Genomic DNA, 17,294 nt, shown 5'->3' with positions numbered 1-17,294 from the left:
GAACTACAGAGTTAAGTGTGCTTGAGCTGGAGTAGTTTTAGAATGGGTGAAATTTTGGAAAGTGATTGTCGGTACTATGCGAGTGAGGACAAAACATGGGGAAAGATCATGTGGTGATTTATAGGGACGGTAAACAAGTCTTTCAAGCCTCCCAAACGTAGTAAACCGGACGTCGGATATTGAGAGGCTCACGAGTCTAGTGAAAGGACGTGAGGCCCATTAAAAAAGGTGAGTCCATGGACTGGGAGTGGACACGGAGCTCATTGAGAGGTTGGCTGTCGCGGTGATACAGTTTCTTACGATTTTAAAATTTGGGACCAAATTATAGTTTTTATGTTTTTCTCCAACCACTAACTGAAGAGGTAAAAGAGTTATGGATCAATGAAGTTGAGCCCTATGACGTACCAGTAAATCACAAATTCAGCCTTCAAGATGTTATCTCGTGGACTACAAGCAATTTTCTGGCATATGGTAAGTTTTATTGCTAGCTGGTAGAAAGACATGTTGGTTTGAGTAGGGCATTCTTTATGGAGAAAAAAATTTCTGAAAGGAAAAGCACGCAGTGAAGAAGTACTCACCTTAATCTTTGACTGGTGAACAAGTTCTATATGAACGGATACGACATGTTGAACCATCTAAAACTTTTGATGTTAGTAATAATTGTCATTAGGTTAAGGTTGACGGCTAAAGGTCACCGACAAATGGCATAATTGGTACAAAAAAATATATTTTTGGGAACTATCTTATTGGAAGAATCTTACGCTACGACACAATATTGACTAAATATTTATGAAGATGAATTTTTTGGACAACATCATGTGTACTGTTATGAATGTCAAAGAAAAATCAAAAGACACACTAAAGTCAAGAATCGATATTACAAGGTTTTGTGATTGGTTTAATTTGCATGTATTCGGTAGTTTGTACTAGGGACATATATAGGGACATATGTGTAAGATAAACCTCGAACTAGAGAAGAAGTGGCTTCTAAAAAAGTCCTTCAATCTTGATATGTATTTACTTTATAGTTGTACTTGTGGTATTCATTTCCAGCCTAGAGAAGAAGAGGCTTCTCTCCTTTTCCATCAGCTGCAATTTGCTAAATGATGCATTCGATATATGCTAACTTGAAACTGAAGTTTTTTGTTTTCTGGCAACTACAATATTTTGTATGTTAGAAGAATTGATCATCAATCAAACTCGCTTTATAATTTATTTACTGTTCATAGCCAATAATACTAACAACCATTATAGAACAAAATAAAAAAGATAGTCACATTAAAGGAATACCACTTATTTTCATTTTATCCTAAACTTTTTTCATTTTCAATGAAATATCTACAATTTATCAGTAAAAGGAAGACCACTTATAAGACAAACTTTATAATAGCGTTGGAAAGAAAGAGAGAGAAGAGATATGCACATGGAAGAGGAAGGGAGAATGAAGAATGAGGAGGAGGAGCCACTCAGCCCGATGGCGCGTCTATTCCAATCGCCAGACACAGGCATGTGTAACATCATCAACATTGGGTTCAAAAGCAAAATGAACCCCGATGTTGTTCTTCATGCTTTGAGGCACAATGTCTACAAGCATCCTCGTTTCTGCAGCAAACTGGTACCCACTAAAACACATATATATGCCAAACTTCCTTATACATAAGTTTTTTTTTTGCCAACTCTTTATACATAAAACATAATTATGTTCGATTACTTGTAAGTGATGCATTCGAACATGACCATATTTTGATTTTCAAGAGTTTATATTTTAGATATCGATATAAATTGATTTTATTTTTTTAAGAAAAATAATTCGAACATGACCTGCAGATTTACAATTTTAGTTTTTCTTGAACTTATTCTTTAAATATAGATGCTAAATTGATTAAAAATATATATGTGATATTTATTTTATTGATCTCCATGTAATTTGAATCGACGTACGGCCATATTTTTTTTGGGAATATATAAATTTTGTATAAATCCTATCTTAACACATGTCGTTTGGTCTCCATCTGTGTCTTATCTTAATAGTCTGAAAATGGTGCAAAATGGATCGAGACCGACGTCAACGTAGAAGATCATGTAATTGTACCGTCCATAGATCCAGAAGAGATATGTGATGGTGGACAAAGCTACGTCGATGACTATATCTCACGTCTCACAATGATTCCTCTAGATAGATCACGGCCTTTGTGGGACATTCACATCCTTAACGTCAAAACCTTGGATGCTAAAGCAGTTGGTATAATAAGATTTAACCATGCGTTGGGAGATGGAATGTCCTTCTTTTCCCTCGTGCTCGCATGTACCCACAAAACATCAAATCCAGACATGTTGCCTACTGCTATTCCTTCTGTGAAACGGCGAAGCACTGTGTCGCATAGACTTAAAAAAAATGACTGGTTCTTACGGGCAATATTCACCATTGGTTCTACATTGAGACTGATATGGAATACAATCGTAGATATGTTCTTGCTATTTGCGACAATGTTTTTTTTGAAGGATACAGAAACGCCACTGAAAGGCCGTGCGAATGTCAGGAGCAATCCAAAGAGATGTTATCACCGAAATATCTCTCTCGATGACATTAAACTTATCAAAAATGCTATGAACATGGTACGTTGTGATTTATGTTCATAACTCATTTGAGAGGATTTTTCTTACGTAACTTTCTAATGGATATCTGTGCTTTCTATATATTGCATATGCTGTTATTAGACCATCAATGATGTTCTACTCGGAATTACACAAGCTGCTCTTTCTAGCTATATTAACCGACAATATGGTAAACATTAAATTAAGTATAGATGATGTATTATTAAAAGTTCTAGTGATTAAATTACAACGGTTAATAACATAACCTGCAGAAATTGATTCTAATATAATGAACGAAGCTGCTTATATGATCTATAAATTAATGTTTCACCCGCATGTCTTTTTCTTGAAGAACAACAAGACAAGAATAATGAGGAGGATGGCGCATTATTGACTTCATATCCGAACAGTCTTCCAGATGGAATACGATTCCGTGCAGGTTGTACAGTAAATCTAAGGCCGGACATCGGGTTCANAAAATTTATACTTGAGTTTATATGGTTTTTAAGCTCATAAGTTTTCAAGTATTTTAATTAGTTATCACCCTTGTCGCTAGATATTTCGAACTAGTAACTGGTGTAACCTCACCTCGCATGCAACTTAACAAGAAAACGTAAAAGAATTAAAGTAAATGCATCTATATGATTTATGCAAACCGCGCACTAGATGGACAAATTTAATTCTCCATCTAAGCCGATGAAATATGTGCCTGAACTCACAGTAAACCATCGATGATTGGTCCCTTTGATGAAGCTCCAGTCGCGGCACTTTTGGATCTCTCCTTTGGTTGGGATCGAGTTCCTTCTCGATTCAACCTTGGTCAGTAGTCGATAGCCTTAGTCTTGCGTCTTCACTTCTTTCTTCTCTTCGCTCGCGCAGCACTTCGCTTCTTCTTCTCTTCTTTCGCTCTCTTTTTCTCTCTTAAACTTTCTCTCCTTAACCCCTTATCCTTTTGCGAAAATGAGAAAGCTGAGAGTTGTATTTATAGAGAAGCTGGGCGGTGGCACTCGCCAATAGATGTTGAGCGAGTGGTCCTTTATTTGCCACAAAATTTTGTAAGGCATAGGCGCTCATGACTTGGCTCAATGTTGTCCACTTCTTTCCTCTTGAATCACTTGGCAACAATTAGTGAGACTTGGCTTGATTTGCTCCACTCTTCTTCTTTGGTGTAGAATGGCATGACTTGGCCTCCTTAAACACCACTTCTTCCTTAGGATTTCTTTGGTGAAAAATTGCATGACTTGGCCACCTTAATCTCCACTTCTTAATTTCCACTAAGCTTCTTTGATTAAAATAATCTCCACTAACTTTTTCTGATTAAAATAATCCTCCACTAAGAATTATTTAATCTTTAACTTTGGGAAATTAATCCTTGATTAATTCCTTGATGAGAAAAAGTTTTTATCTCCCAAATTTGCTTGTTGGGTCGATCCGCGGTCTTTGGTCGTTCGCGGTTCGTTAGTCGGACATCATCGGGCATTGGTCGATCCTTCGGTCGATCTGTCGATGCGATACGGCCATTGCGGTCATTGGTCGATCGGATGAAATTTCCTCGGACCTTTCTTCATTAAACTTCCTTCTTTTCTTGTTAGCTTCTCTTTCTCACCTTTTGGCCTTGAGATTTCATTTTGTAATTTATCTCATGGTGAGGGTCATTACAGTGATGGTCTTGAAACGCAACGAGGACGTTGCGATTTGTTAGTGGGGGTGAATTATTATACCCCAGACTTGCTGAGAGGTTTAAAAGAATTGATTTGGTCACCTATGTCATGAAAGTGCACTTATCATTTTGGTCAAGGGTCTTGAGAGAACTACAGAGTTAAGTGTGCTTGAGCTGGAGTAGTTTTAGAATGGGTGAAATTTTGGAAAGTGATTGTCGGTACTATGCGAGTGAGGACAAAACATGGGGAAAGATCATGTGGTGATTTATAGGGACGGTAAACAAGTCTTTCAAGCCTCCCAAACGTAGTAAACCGGACGTCGGATATTGAGAGGCTCACGAGTCTAGTGAAAGGACGTGAGGCCCATTAAAAAAGGTGAGTCCATGGACTGGGAGTGGACACGGAGCTCATTGAGAGGTTGGCTGTCGCGGTGATACAGTTTCTTACGATTTTAAAATTTGGGACCAAATTATAGTTTTTATGTTTTTCTCCAACCACTAACTGAAGAGGTAAAAGAGTTATGGATCAATGAAGTTGAGCCCTATGACGTACCAGTAAATCACAAATTCAGCCTTCAAGATGTTATCTCGTGGACTACAAGCAATTTTCTGGCATATGGTAAGTTTTATTGCTAGCTGGTAGAAAGACATGTTGGTTTGAGTAGGGCATTCTTTATGGAGAAAAAAATTTCTGAAAGGAAAAGCACGCAGTGAAGAAGTACTCACCTTAATCTTTGACTGGTGAACAAGTTCTATATGAACGGATACGACATGTTGAACCATCTAAAACTTTTGATGTTAGTAATAATTGTCATTAGGTTAAGGTTGACGGCTAAAGGTCACCGACAAATGGCATAATTGGTACAAAAAAATATATTTTTGGGAACTATCTTATTGGAAGAATCTTACGCTACGACACAATATTGACTAAATATTTATGAAGATGAATTTTTTGGACAACATCATGTGTACTGTTATGAATGTCAAAGAAAAATCAAAAGACACACTAAAGTCAAGAATCGATATTACAAGGTTTTGTGATTGGTTTAATTTGCATGTATTCGGTAGTTTGTACTAGGGACATATATAGGGACATATGTGTAAGATAAACCTCGAACTAGAGAAGAAGTGGCTTCTAAAAAAGTCCTTCAATCTTGATATGTATTTACTTTATAGTTGTACTTGTGGTATTCATTTCCAGCCTAGAGAAGAAGAGGCTTCTCTCCTTTTCCATCAGCTGCAATTTGCTAAATGATGCATTCGATATATGCTAACTTGAAACTGAAGTTTTTTGTTTTCTGGCAACTACAATATTTTGTATGTTAGAAGAATTGATCATCAATCAAACTCGCTTTATAATTTATTTACTGTTCATAGCCAATAATACTAACAACCATTATAGAACAAAATAAAAAAGATAGTCACATTAAAGGAATACCACTTATTTTCATTTTATCCTAAACTTTTTTCATTTTCAATGAAATATCTACAATTTATCAGTAAAAGGAAGACCACTTATAAGACAAACTTTATAATAGCGTTGGAAAGAAAGAGAGAGAAGAGATATGCACATGGAAGAGGAAGGGAGAATGAAGAATGAGGAGGAGGAGCCACTCAGCCCGATGGCGCGTCTATTCCAATCGCCAGACACAGGCATGTGTAACATCATCAACATTGGGTTCAAAAGCAAAATGAACCCCGATGTTGTTCTTCATGCTTTGAGGCACAATGTCTACAAGCATCCTCGTTTCTGCAGCAAACTGGTACCCACTAAAACACATATATATGCCAAACTTCCTTATACATAAGTTTTTTTTTTGCCAACTCTTTATACATAAAACATAATTATGTTCGATTACTTGTAAGTGATGCATTCGAACATGACCATATTTTGATTTTCAAGAGTTTATATTTTAGATATCGATATAAATTGATTTTATTTTTTTAAGAAAAATAATTCGAACATGACCTGCAGATTTACAATTTTAGTTTTTCTTGAACTTATTCTTTAAATATAGATGCTAAATTGATTAAAAATATATATGTGATATTTATTTTATTGATCTCCATGTAATTTGAATCGACGTACGGCCATATTTTTTTTGGGAATATATAAATTTTGTATAAATCCTATCTTAACACATGTCGTTTGGTCTCCATCTGTGTCTTATCTTAATAGTCTGAAAATGGTGCAAAATGGATCGAGACCGACGTCAACGTAGAAGATCATGTAATTGTACCGTCCATAGATCCAGAAGAGATATGTGATGGTGGACAAAGCTACGTCGATGACTATATCTCACGTCTCACAATGATTCCTCTAGATAGATCACGGCCTTTGTGGGACATTCACATCCTTAACGTCAAAACCTTGGATGCTAAAGCAGTTGGTATAATAAGATTTAACCATGCGTTGGGAGATGGAATGTCCTTCTTTTCCCTCGTGCTCGCATGTACCCACAAAACATCAAATCCAGACATGTTGCCTACTGCTATTCCTTCTGTGAAACGGCGAAGCACTGTGTCGCATAGACTTAAAAAAAATGACTGGTTCTTACGGGCAATATTCACCATTGGTTCTACATTGAGACTGATATGGAATACAATCGTAGATATGTTCTTGCTANATCCTCGTTTCTGCAGCAAACTGGTACCCACTAAAACACATATATATGCCAAACTTCCTTATACATAAGTTTTTTTTTTGCCAACTCTTTATACATAAAACATAATTATGTTCGATTACTTGTAAGTGATGCATTCGAACATGACCATATTTTGATTTTCAAGAGTTTATATTTTAGATATCGATATAAATTGATTTTATTTTTTTAAGAAAAATAATTCGAACATGACCTGCAGATTTACAATTTTAGTTTTTCTTGAACTTATTCTTTAAATATAGATGCTAAATTGATTAAAAATATATATGTGATATTTATTTTATTGATCTCCATGTAATTTGAATCGACGTACGGCCATATTTTTTTTGGGAATATATAAATTTTGTATAAATCCTATCTTAACACATGTCGTTTGGTCTCCATCTGTGTCTTATCTTAATAGTCTGAAAATGGTGCAAAATGGATCGAGACCGAAGTCAACGTAGAAGATCATGTAATTGTACCGTCCATAGATCCAGAAGAGATATGTGATGGTGGACAAAGCTTCGTCGATGACTATATCTCACGTCTCACAATGATTCCTCTAGATAGATCACGGCCTTTGTGGGACATTCACATCCTTAACGTCAAAACCTTGGATGCTAAAGCAGTTGGTATAATAAGATTTAACCATGCGTTGGGAGATGGAATGTCCTTCTTTTCCCTCGTGCTCGCATGTACCCACAAAACATCAAATCCAGACATGTTGCCTACTGCTATTCCTTCTGTGAAACGGCGAAGCACTGTGTCGCATAGACTTAAAAAAAATGACTGGTTCTTACGGGCAATATTCACCATTGGTTCTACATTGAGACTGATATGGAATACAATCGTAGATATGTTCTTGCTATTTGCGACAATGTTTTTTTTGAAGGATACAGAAACGCCACTGAAAGGCCGTGCGAATGTCAGGAGCAATCCAAAGAGATGTTATCACCGAAATATCTCTCTCGATGACATTAAACTTATCAAAAATGCTATGAACATGGTACGTTGTGATTTATGTTCATAACTCATTTGAGAGGATTTTTCTTACGTAACTTTCTAATGGATATCTGTGCTTTCTATATATTGCATATGCTGTTATTAGACCATCAATGATGTTCTACTCGGAATTACACAAGCTGCTCTTTCTAGCTATATTAACCGACAATATGGTAAACATTAAATTAAGTATAGATGATGTATTATTAAAAGTTCTAGTGATTAAATTACAACGGTTAATAACATAACCTGCAGAAATTGATTCTAATATAATGAACGAAGCTGCTTATATGATCTATAAATTAATGTTTCACCCGCATGTCTTTTTCTTGAAGAACAACAAGACAAGAATAATGAGGAGGATGGCGCATTATTGACTTCATATCCGAACAGTCTTCCAGATGGAATACGATTCCGTGCAGGTTGTACAGTAAATCTAAGGCCGGACATCGGGTTCAAGGTTAGAGACTTATACAATATAACTCTTTGGTTCTCAACAAACAATAATTGCACATTTTGATATATATATTTTCTTCATAAAGCCTTTGGCAGAAATGATGGTCAAGGATTCAAAATGCAGATGGGGGAACTACTTTAGCTTTATTGTTTTACCGTTATCAATTCGTTTAGAAACCGATCCATTGGTTCATTTGAAAAAATCCAAAGCTATGCTGGCTCGAAAAAAGCATTCTTATCACGCAGCTCTAGCGTATTATCTTGTCAAAATAGGCCTAAAAGTGTTTGGAGCCAAGGTAAAATAAATTGAGATTTGTTTGCATTAATTTTTATGGGAAGTACATATAACTCACTCTTGTCATTATAGGTAGTATCATCATTAGTCAATCTACACGGGATGAACATAACGGCATGTGTTTCAAACGTTATGGGCCCTACGGAAGAAATCAGTTTCCATGGCCATCCTATCGCTTACATTTCGCCAATTTCTTATGGACATCCATATGTACGTCTTTCTGGGTTGTTGCGTAATTTAGTTTAAACGGTATAAGCTTTTCTTTTTAATTAATTGTCTTGTTTTATGTGTGTTTGATAGGCATTGTTCATAATTTACACAAGTTATGCGGGGGAAATGACAATCACGATAACGGTTGATCCTACCATAATACCGGATCCTCACACCATTTGTGATGATATGGAAGAATCACTGAAAACAATGAAAGCTGCTCTCTGGGAAAGAGGGTTACTCTGAGGCACATGAGGCCTATTAGTTCTAATCATTAAAGACAAAATATATTTTTGTTTGGTAATAAAGTATTTTAGAAACTTTCATTGTTTTTGTAGTATCTATATATAGATTGTATATATAGAATTGTGCGAGAGTAGTGATGTAGTATTTTTCTATCAATTAAATTATCAATCCACAATTTGCATTAATCAGCTCACTAAAAATACACAAAGATGTTTAATCTATTCTTAAACCGAAAAATATTCTTTTGTAACAATCTTAACTAACAAACTAATTCAAAGAAAGAAAACAAGACAATTCAAACAATGCAAACTCAAAGAAACAGAACACAACTAGCAACAAACTTTAAATCAATATTAAACAAGTGAACCTTGGGCAAGGTAATTGACTTGGGAGATAGCTAACCAATCCTAGATGTCTAAGCAACAATCAAGAACAATCCTATGACTAAGAACACTAATGCAAATCAATCCATTTCCATGATAGAGATCATATGCTAATCAAGTGATAATCAACAATTTCCAAAGGCAATCACAAGGCAAGCATGCATTAAGAACAAGTCTAAATACCACTAAGCACCCTAATCATCAATTTCAATTGGCTAGGAATGCAAAGCTCTTGATTAATTTGGTTCAGAAATTTTATCAAACACCTTATGGGCATGGAAATCCTAATGTCTAGATTTAAACATGATCAAGGCTATCTAGCATTATTAACACTAATCAAGATAGGAAATACATTAATAAAGCCCTAGACATCAAAGATCAATCATCTATCTCCCTAATCTACCTAGCCCAAAGTTCTAAGGATCTACTCACTCATCATCATGATCACACAAAGGAAAGAGTTTGATCTTTGTGAAATCATAATAAGAGATTATAGATTAAGAGATCAGAAGAAGAAATTACTATTACAAACTTAAAAGTACTCAATCATTCAACAAACCAAGAGTAGATAAGCTTAAGAACCCTAAGTGGCTGCTAAAACAATAGATAAGATAAGAGATAAGTCTCCCCTTAATAGGGTTAGAGTATTTATAGGAAAGTAGAAGAGAATCCGGGTCAATCCAAAACAAACTAGGTCAAACCCGGTTCAAAACTAAAACAAATGTGGTATTGGCTCTAGGGGCCATGGCTTGGCCGCTTGGTGTGGTCGCGTGGCTCCATCGGCCATGGTTTGGCCGCTGGTCCTACCCGCTGGTAGCACCGTTCATGTGCCTCTTATCTCCCATCGGCCACGGTTTGGCCGCTGGTCCTGCCCGATTGTCTCACACGGCCATGCTTTGGCCGCTGGTCTTGCCCGCTGGTGGTGGCGATCAAATGCATCTCCTCTTCCAATCGGCCAGCCTTTGGCCGCTGGTCTTGACCGCTGGTGGCTCCGGTCATGGCTTCTTCTCCACTTCATTCTTCTTTGCTTCTTTGCATCAAAACAAGCCCAAATGATCCAAATGTGTTGAGATTACTCCAAGAACCTGAGAGAACACACACTAGATGCATATGCTCCTAAAACAACCTAGAATGACAAGACTATGCAACAAAACTATGCAAAAACAAGGCTTAAAACTCAACAAAAACACAAGATATCAACTCCCCAAAACTTATCTCTTGCTAGTCCTCAAGCAAGAACCAAACAAAAGTGAGAGAGAGAGAGGTTTGGGAAAAGGGATTCAGAACCAAAAAGTATCATCAAAGGATTCAAACCACAGTCCTTAAATGTAATTCACTAGTGCTAAGATCAATCAAAGTCCTTACAAATATTTTTCTATGCTTTTCACAATGCACCACTCTAGTTCATTTTCTATCGATTGGTAAAAACTTGCAATCCTATAGAACATCTCTTTCACATTCATTAAAGTGTTTGGTGTGATCTTGCAAATGGAAAATAAATCAAGCTCAATTGGTTTAAGGGAAGGCTTTTTTATAAAGTGGTTGGCAATGGTGTTTTTGGGTGGTTTACTCTCAAACAAAGAGGAATGCTAGACAGTTGTGAAACCTATCTAAGACTGAGAAAAATTGTAACTGTTCTTTACATTTATTCAGATTGCTATTATTATATAGATTAATTTGTTTTTGATAAAATCCAATTTAATTAAATTTTGTTTAACTATAATTTAACTTTAGAAAACCCTAATTTAAGAAAACAAACATTAGGCTCTCTATTTTAGTTAAATGTTGTTTTAAAACTTAACCTTCTTGGAATAGATGTTGTTTCATATTGTCAATGAAAATTTAATTAAAAAGAAATTGGAGTAAGAATCTATACTAATAAAAAGTAGAAGCTATAAGCTCCTAAGGCTGTCCAAATAGGATTTTAAATAACATATCGGGATTTGACATGTCACTAATTAACATTTTTTAAAATCTCCAGAATTTTATATATTAAGAATTATTTTAAAACAACTTATCAGGATTTGACATGTCATTCATTAACATTTTTTAAAATTTCCAGAATTTTTTAGAAAAAGGAAATTTTAAATTTATGGAAATAAAAGAACTATGCACAATATCCCACATCGGCTAGAAATTTTTTAGACAATGGTTCAGAACCAGTATAAATAAGATTAATATGTTTCCAACAACGAATGAGCAGGAAAATTTGATTTATCAAGCGTCCAAGTTTAAAAATTATTTGGTTTGATCCGGTTTTTTATTTGATCAAATTAAAACTTTGAAAAGTTTCAAAAAAATATTCTAATTTTTAAAAATTTTAAAAGTTTAAATATTGAAACTTTTAAAAGTTCTTAGCTTTTAAAAAGTTAATAAATATTATAATTTTTAAATTTTAAAAGTTTAAAATATTAGAAATATTGAAAATTTTTAAAAGGTTCAAATTTTATATTTCGAAACCTTTTAAAAGTTTTAAATACTAGAAATATTGATGCAAAACATAAATAATTTATTTACGTTTGTGCTTTTTATTTCTTATGAGCTATAAAACATATTTTTGTGTATGATTTTATAGATGAGTTGATATACTTTCATTAATTTTTTTTATTTTTGGGTCTAAGGAAGAAGGATTGACATCACAAGACCTTGATTTGATGTTTGAGTCAAATTTTGAGGTTTAAAGAAGAAAGATGGACGACAAACACACATGTTTTATTAGCTATACATAGGCATGACCAGGGTTACAGTTGTTACGGTTATGGTTATTAACTATCGGTTATGGTTAGAAATTTTGTTTAATCTTAACTATAGCCGTTTAATAAACGGTTAAACGGTTATGTTTAAATATGGTTCCGGTTCAAACGGTTACTGTTATATACGGTTACAGTTATTTGAGAATATGAGACAGTTGATATTATTTGATGATATAACATAATTGCTATTATTTATTTATAATTATTATGTTCTTACAGTGTACTCATATTTCTATATATCATATGATTCATATTAAATAAATTATTATTAGTATATTTTATTATGTTTTTAAAATATTATAAACCAAGTAAGAATTTTGGTCGGAGAAGATTCTAAACGTATGGATCTAAAACCACACGTTGACTATTGATAAAATTATCAATAATTGGATGCATGTGTTGACTATGCTGCTCTTCATGAATTTTACAAATTTTATGAGAAAATAAATAATTTTGTTTTTGGAGTTTGATGGGTTAACAAGTTGTGTGGTAGTCTAAAAAAAGGTTTTTCAGTGGAAAAATGTGAAAAGAAGAAGAAAAAGAGTATAACGAAGAACCAGACGGTAAAAGTAACAATGAAAATTACCACAAATTTTGACAATAAAATGACAATACTAATTTATTTATTTTTACAAGATAATATTTTATTACCGTCATCAATCATATATAATTTTCATCAAAATATATCTAATAAACCCACGCATAGCGTGGGTTCAAAACCTAGTCTATTATAAAGATTATATGTGTATAACTTGATTTTGTCAATATTTTTTTTTTCTTTTCATTCTTTTTTTTTTTTTGTCAACCATTGAGCCACAACTGGCCGGCCCATTAGCCAAATCCCTACATTCGTAGGGAGCGGGACTCGATCCATGGTGTGATGGTACCTTCTACAAATGGACTTACCTCCTGCCACTGCACTAAGGTCACTTCACTTTCTTTTCATTCTTGTGGCCGAAACAAAATTTCTTATTAAGAAGAAGAAAAAAAACAAGCATTACTAATTCGCTTAAAAAAGCTTACTGAAAATTTCAAGTAATACCAAAGACAATTCACAAACAAGACTTGCTTGCTCGAACTCATGTCTTGCATTACCACGTCTTAACGGTGTTCCTAAAGAGAATCTGTGTCGATCATGAGGCAAAGAGTAATCAATGTCTGGTCCATCAGGGATGATCTCAAGAGGGTTTAAAGAAGGAAAGCTTCTATAGTAATTTTGCTTTATATGATCCATCTTTACTGTACTGCTTATTCCCGCGATTTGGTAGATATCTTTTGTGTAGTTAAAGAGATTATAATACTCTCTTACGAGTCTTTTATCGCATTTGAAGATTACTGCGTAAACCTGCAAAAACAAATGGTAAATTCAACAAAACGTAGATATGAAAAATCCGAAAACATAACATTTTGTGCTTAAATCTTATGAGAGTGACGAATAATCAGATATCTGATTCAGTCAAAGTGTTTCCACAAAGTAACCGTTATTTTCTGAGTATTTCTTAGCATTTGTCCAATGCATGATACAATTGTTTCATTGCCTGCAAAGAAAAATAAATTAACATTTTGGAATCAAATTTTTAATTAATTACAATACTGATTAGTAAACCGAATAGTTGGTTTACCACATCACAGGTTTCTTGATTTGTAGCAAACCCGCATTTATAAACACCGTTATTTATGTCATCGTGAATCCATGCGTTAGTGTCATCGACAATGGTTTGGAGACTGGGTGTTAGAGATATGATTAGATATGATAGGATTTGTATTAACGTCTCATTATTCCATATCTCTGTATTAGGAAACCTCTGTAATTACGCTTAACCTAGAGGCTCCTCTGCTAATCTCTGTATATAATGGCCTCTCTGTAACTCTTGTAAGATATATGAAATACAGCTTCTACATGGTATCAGAGCAAGGTTCCAATACCTAAATTTTTATTTTCTCGGCCCAAACTTCTCTCTTTCACTCTTCTGTTTTTTTCTCTCTGTCTTGTCATCACCTCTGTCTAGTCTCTGCGTCATGGCCGCCGAAACCATCGATTTGTTGATATAATAAAAAAGAGAGGAATCGCACGTGGATCATATGAGGATTAGTAAAGGAACGTGCGGTTTGTTTCAGAGAGTGAGAGCACGTGATAAGGGAATATGTGAGCTGGCAAGATGCAGGTGGCAGCAGTGCAGATTGTGAACGTCACACTAAAGGAATAAGAGGTTGAGGTTGACACTGTTTAATGTGGTGGCAGTATAAGAGCAGTGTTAGCTCATACTTATCTTTTTATGCATTTTCAGAGTTGTAACTTTAGATAACTTTTCTTAAGCTTTCTTCCTCATCGTTGCTAGAGATTCTCTTTCGAGACTCTGCAGGTGAGAAGTGATTCTGCGTTCCTTCGTGAACGTTGTCTCATTTTTAGTTTCTTGATCAATAAACAACTCTGTTATTTCCTCTGTTTCACTTTCATTTACTCTGTTTTCTGCTATATGAACAAGTTTTGATTTAACGTTATCATTGGTATCAGAGCGTAGACGAACCTCGGAACGATGGGTGTGGAGACAAGAGAGGAATCGCACGTTGTGGACAAGGTTCTTTGAACGAGGTGGCTTTGATATAATAAAAAAGAGAGGAATCGCACGTGGATCATATGAGGATTAGTAAAGGAACGTGCGGTTTGTTTCAGAGAGTGAGAGCACGTGATAAGGGAATATGTGAGCTGGCAAGATGCAGGTGGCAGCAGTGCAGATTGTGAACGTCACACTAAAGGAATAAGAGGTTGAGGTTGACACTGTTTAATGTGGTGGCAGTATAAGAGCAGTGTTAGCTCATACTTATCTTTTTATGCATTTTCAGAGTTGTAACTTTAGATAACTTTTCTTAAGCTTTCTTCCTCATCGTTGCTAGAGATTCTCTTTCGAGACTCTCCAGGTGAGAAGTGATTCTGCGTTCCTTCGTGAACGTTGTCTCATTTTTAGTTTCTTGATCAATAAACAACTCTGTTATTTCCTCTGTTTCACTTTCATTTACTCTGTTTTCTGCTATATGAACAAGTTTTGATTTAACGTTATCATTGGTATCAGAGCGTAGACGAACCTCGGAACGATGGGTGTGGAGACAAGAGAGGAATCGCACGTTGTGGACAAGGTTCTTTGAACGAGGTGGCTTTGATATAATAAAAAAGAGAGGAATCGCACGTGGATCATATGAGGATTAGTAAAGGAACGTGCGGTTTGTTTCAGAGAGTGAGAGCACGTGATAAGGGAATATGTGAGCTGGCAAGATGCAGGTGGCAGCAGTGCAGATTGTGAACGTCACACTAAAGGAATAAGAGGTTGAGGTTGACACTGTTTAATGTGGTGGCAGTATAAGAGCAGTGTTAGCTCATACTTATCTTTTTATGCATTTTCAGAGTTGTAACTTTAGATAACTTTTCTTAAGCTTTCTTCCTCATCGTTGCTAGAGATTCTCTTTCGAGACTCTGCAGGTGAGAAGTGATTCTGCGTTCCTTCGTGAACGTTGTCTCATTTTTAGTTTCTTGATCAATAAACAACTCTGTTATTTTCTCTGTTTCACTTTCATTTACTCTGTTTTCTGCTATATGAACAAGTTTTGATTTAACGTTATCATTTGTAGTTCAAGCTAGCGATATCATAAAGTTCTCTTATACTTTTGGCACCTTTAAGACGATCAGTAGTAGCTCCAAGAACCTCTGTATCTGAATCTGGAAAAACCCATCTCATATGGATATGGTCGTCGCTTTCTTTGGTTTTTCTCCAAACTGGTTGTACAGACTAATGAAGAAATCGATAATCAGATTGTGTTCCATAAAAAAATAGAAACTAAAATATGTCAAAAACGGTTTTTTTACTAACCGAAAAGCAGGCCCGGCCCACAGGGGAAACAAGTGAAGCCAAGGATTCGGGCCTAAATTTTTAAAAGCCTTTTTCACTTAAACAAAAGGCCTTTTTTATTTTAAAGATATGTATAAGGGCTTTTTTATGTACATGTAAAAGGCCTTTTTTCCGTTTTAGGATATGTAAAAGGCCTTAAAATATCAAGTTATGAGCTCTATAAAAAACCTATAATTTTTGTCATAGATGAAAAAGACACATTTTTAGAATTTTGCGTAGGGCCCTCATGAATGTTGGGCCGGCACTGCCGAAAAGCTTACTGCTTTTTCAAGCCCTTTGAGTTTCAAGACTGCAAGACATCTTGAAGCCCATGGACAAGCGAAAGATATATCAAGATGGTATCTTCCTGATTTTGCTGGGAAATGTGAATCAGGTTTTTGTGATACAAAGTTGCGGAATGACGTTGCGGTTCTAGCATAATCCGACTTCTCGTTAGCTATTTATGACATTGACATTGCTGATGCACACTGGAGAGTAAATTAAACCAAAAAAAAAAAAAAATCAAAATTTAGAACATCAATTTGTAACTATATATGTAAAATGAATTTACTGTAAAATTTATTCAAACAAAAAAACTGGTTTTACAAAAAATATATATTTGGAGCCGAAACATTTGGGCTTAAAAACAGAGCTTAAAACAGAGGACTAGAAGCTTGTCAGTGACGTTTATGGATTGCGTGTAGTAAACTATCTGCATACGTGTGGTCAACTTGGTTTTGAATGGAGCTGAACCGATTTCTGATGTTTTTATCGGTAAGGGATGAAAAAGTTATATGATCAACACTTAAATGAAGAAGATAAGTCCATGACTTTTGTTATTATTTCTCCTTAGAGTTCTTGGTTACAATAATGTTCATATTTATACTTGGAGGATTAGGTTTAACAAGTCACCTCAGCCTCTAAACCCTTGAACCTATTGGTCAACATAATTTCCTGATTGGAACATCTGTAATTGCTTTTGAGACATTGCTTGACAGCTTCTTCATCTAGACTCTTCTTCTCTTTGTCTTGTTTTGTAGGTGGGCTTGAGGCTTTCTTAGTGGACTCCAATTCCTTAGTGGGCTCTGGCTTCTGCTCAACAGACTTGGGCTTCCAAATCAGCTTTGGCCCATTATCCTTTTGTTTTGTCCTCTTGCTGTCGAGACCA

General features: G+C 35.2%; 2 protein-coding genes and 1 pseudogene across 2 annotated transcripts; 2 read left to right on the top strand and 1 right to left on the bottom strand.

The window, feature by feature from the left end:
- Window positions 1,374-3,422, top strand: LOC104772826 (O-acyltransferase WSD1). Its single transcript, XM_010497392.2, has 5 exons — window positions 1,374-1,615; window positions 2,032-2,616; window positions 2,719-2,785; window positions 2,948-3,065; window positions 3,317-3,422. The coding sequence occupies exons 1-5, from the start codon at window positions 1,418-1,420 to the stop codon at window positions 3,420-3,422; spliced, it is 1,074 nt and encodes a 357-aa protein (XP_010495694.1). The 5' UTR covers window positions 1,374-1,417.
- On the top strand, window positions 5,778-9,284 carry LOC104771694 (O-acyltransferase WSD1). The gene is made up of 7 exons (XM_010496259.2): window positions 5,778-6,018; window positions 7,322-7,906; window positions 8,009-8,075; window positions 8,238-8,362; window positions 8,445-8,654; window positions 8,726-8,863; window positions 8,954-9,284. Exons 1-7 carry the CDS (start codon window positions 5,821-5,823, stop codon window positions 9,107-9,109), a joined length of 1,479 nt encoding a protein of 492 aa, XP_010494561.1. The 5' UTR covers window positions 5,778-5,820; the 3' UTR covers window positions 9,110-9,284.
- The window catches only part of LOC104772825, a 4,487-nt pseudogene continuing 447 nt past the window's right edge, over window positions 13,255-17,294 (bottom strand).

The sequence above is a fragment of the Camelina sativa genome, chromosome 20 (genome assembly GCF_000633955.1).
Source record: "Camelina sativa cultivar DH55 chromosome 20, Cs, whole genome shotgun sequence".
In the NCBI taxonomy this organism is placed as follows: Eukaryota; Viridiplantae; Streptophyta; class Magnoliopsida; order Brassicales; family Brassicaceae; genus Camelina; species Camelina sativa.
This window is presented reverse-complemented; position numbering and strand designations above follow the sequence as displayed.

Bases quoted from the DNA above. Each gene is read 5' to 3' on its own strand.
- LOC104772826 (XM_010497392.2), top strand. From the start codon at position 1,418: ATGCACATGGAAGAGGAAGGGAGAATGAAGAATGAGGAGGAGGAGCCA. The intron at 1,616-2,031 runs GTACCCACTAAA...TTATCTTAATAG, and splicing joins CTCGTTTCTGCAGCAAACTG to TCTGAAAATGGTGCAAAATG. The intron at 2,786-2,947 runs GTAAACATTAAA...TTTTTCTTGAAG, and splicing joins CTATATTAACCGACAATATG to AACAACAAGACAAGAATAAT.
- LOC104771694 (XM_010496259.2), top strand. From the start codon at position 5,821: ATGCACATGGAAGAGGAAGGGAGAATGAAGAATGAGGAGGAGGAGCCA. The intron at 6,019-7,321 runs GTACCCACTAAA...TTATCTTAATAG, and splicing joins CTCGTTTCTGCAGCAAACTG to TCTGAAAATGGTGCAAAATG. The intron at 7,907-8,008 runs GTACGTTGTGAT...TGCTGTTATTAG, and splicing joins TCAAAAATGCTATGAACATG to ACCATCAATGATGTTCTACT.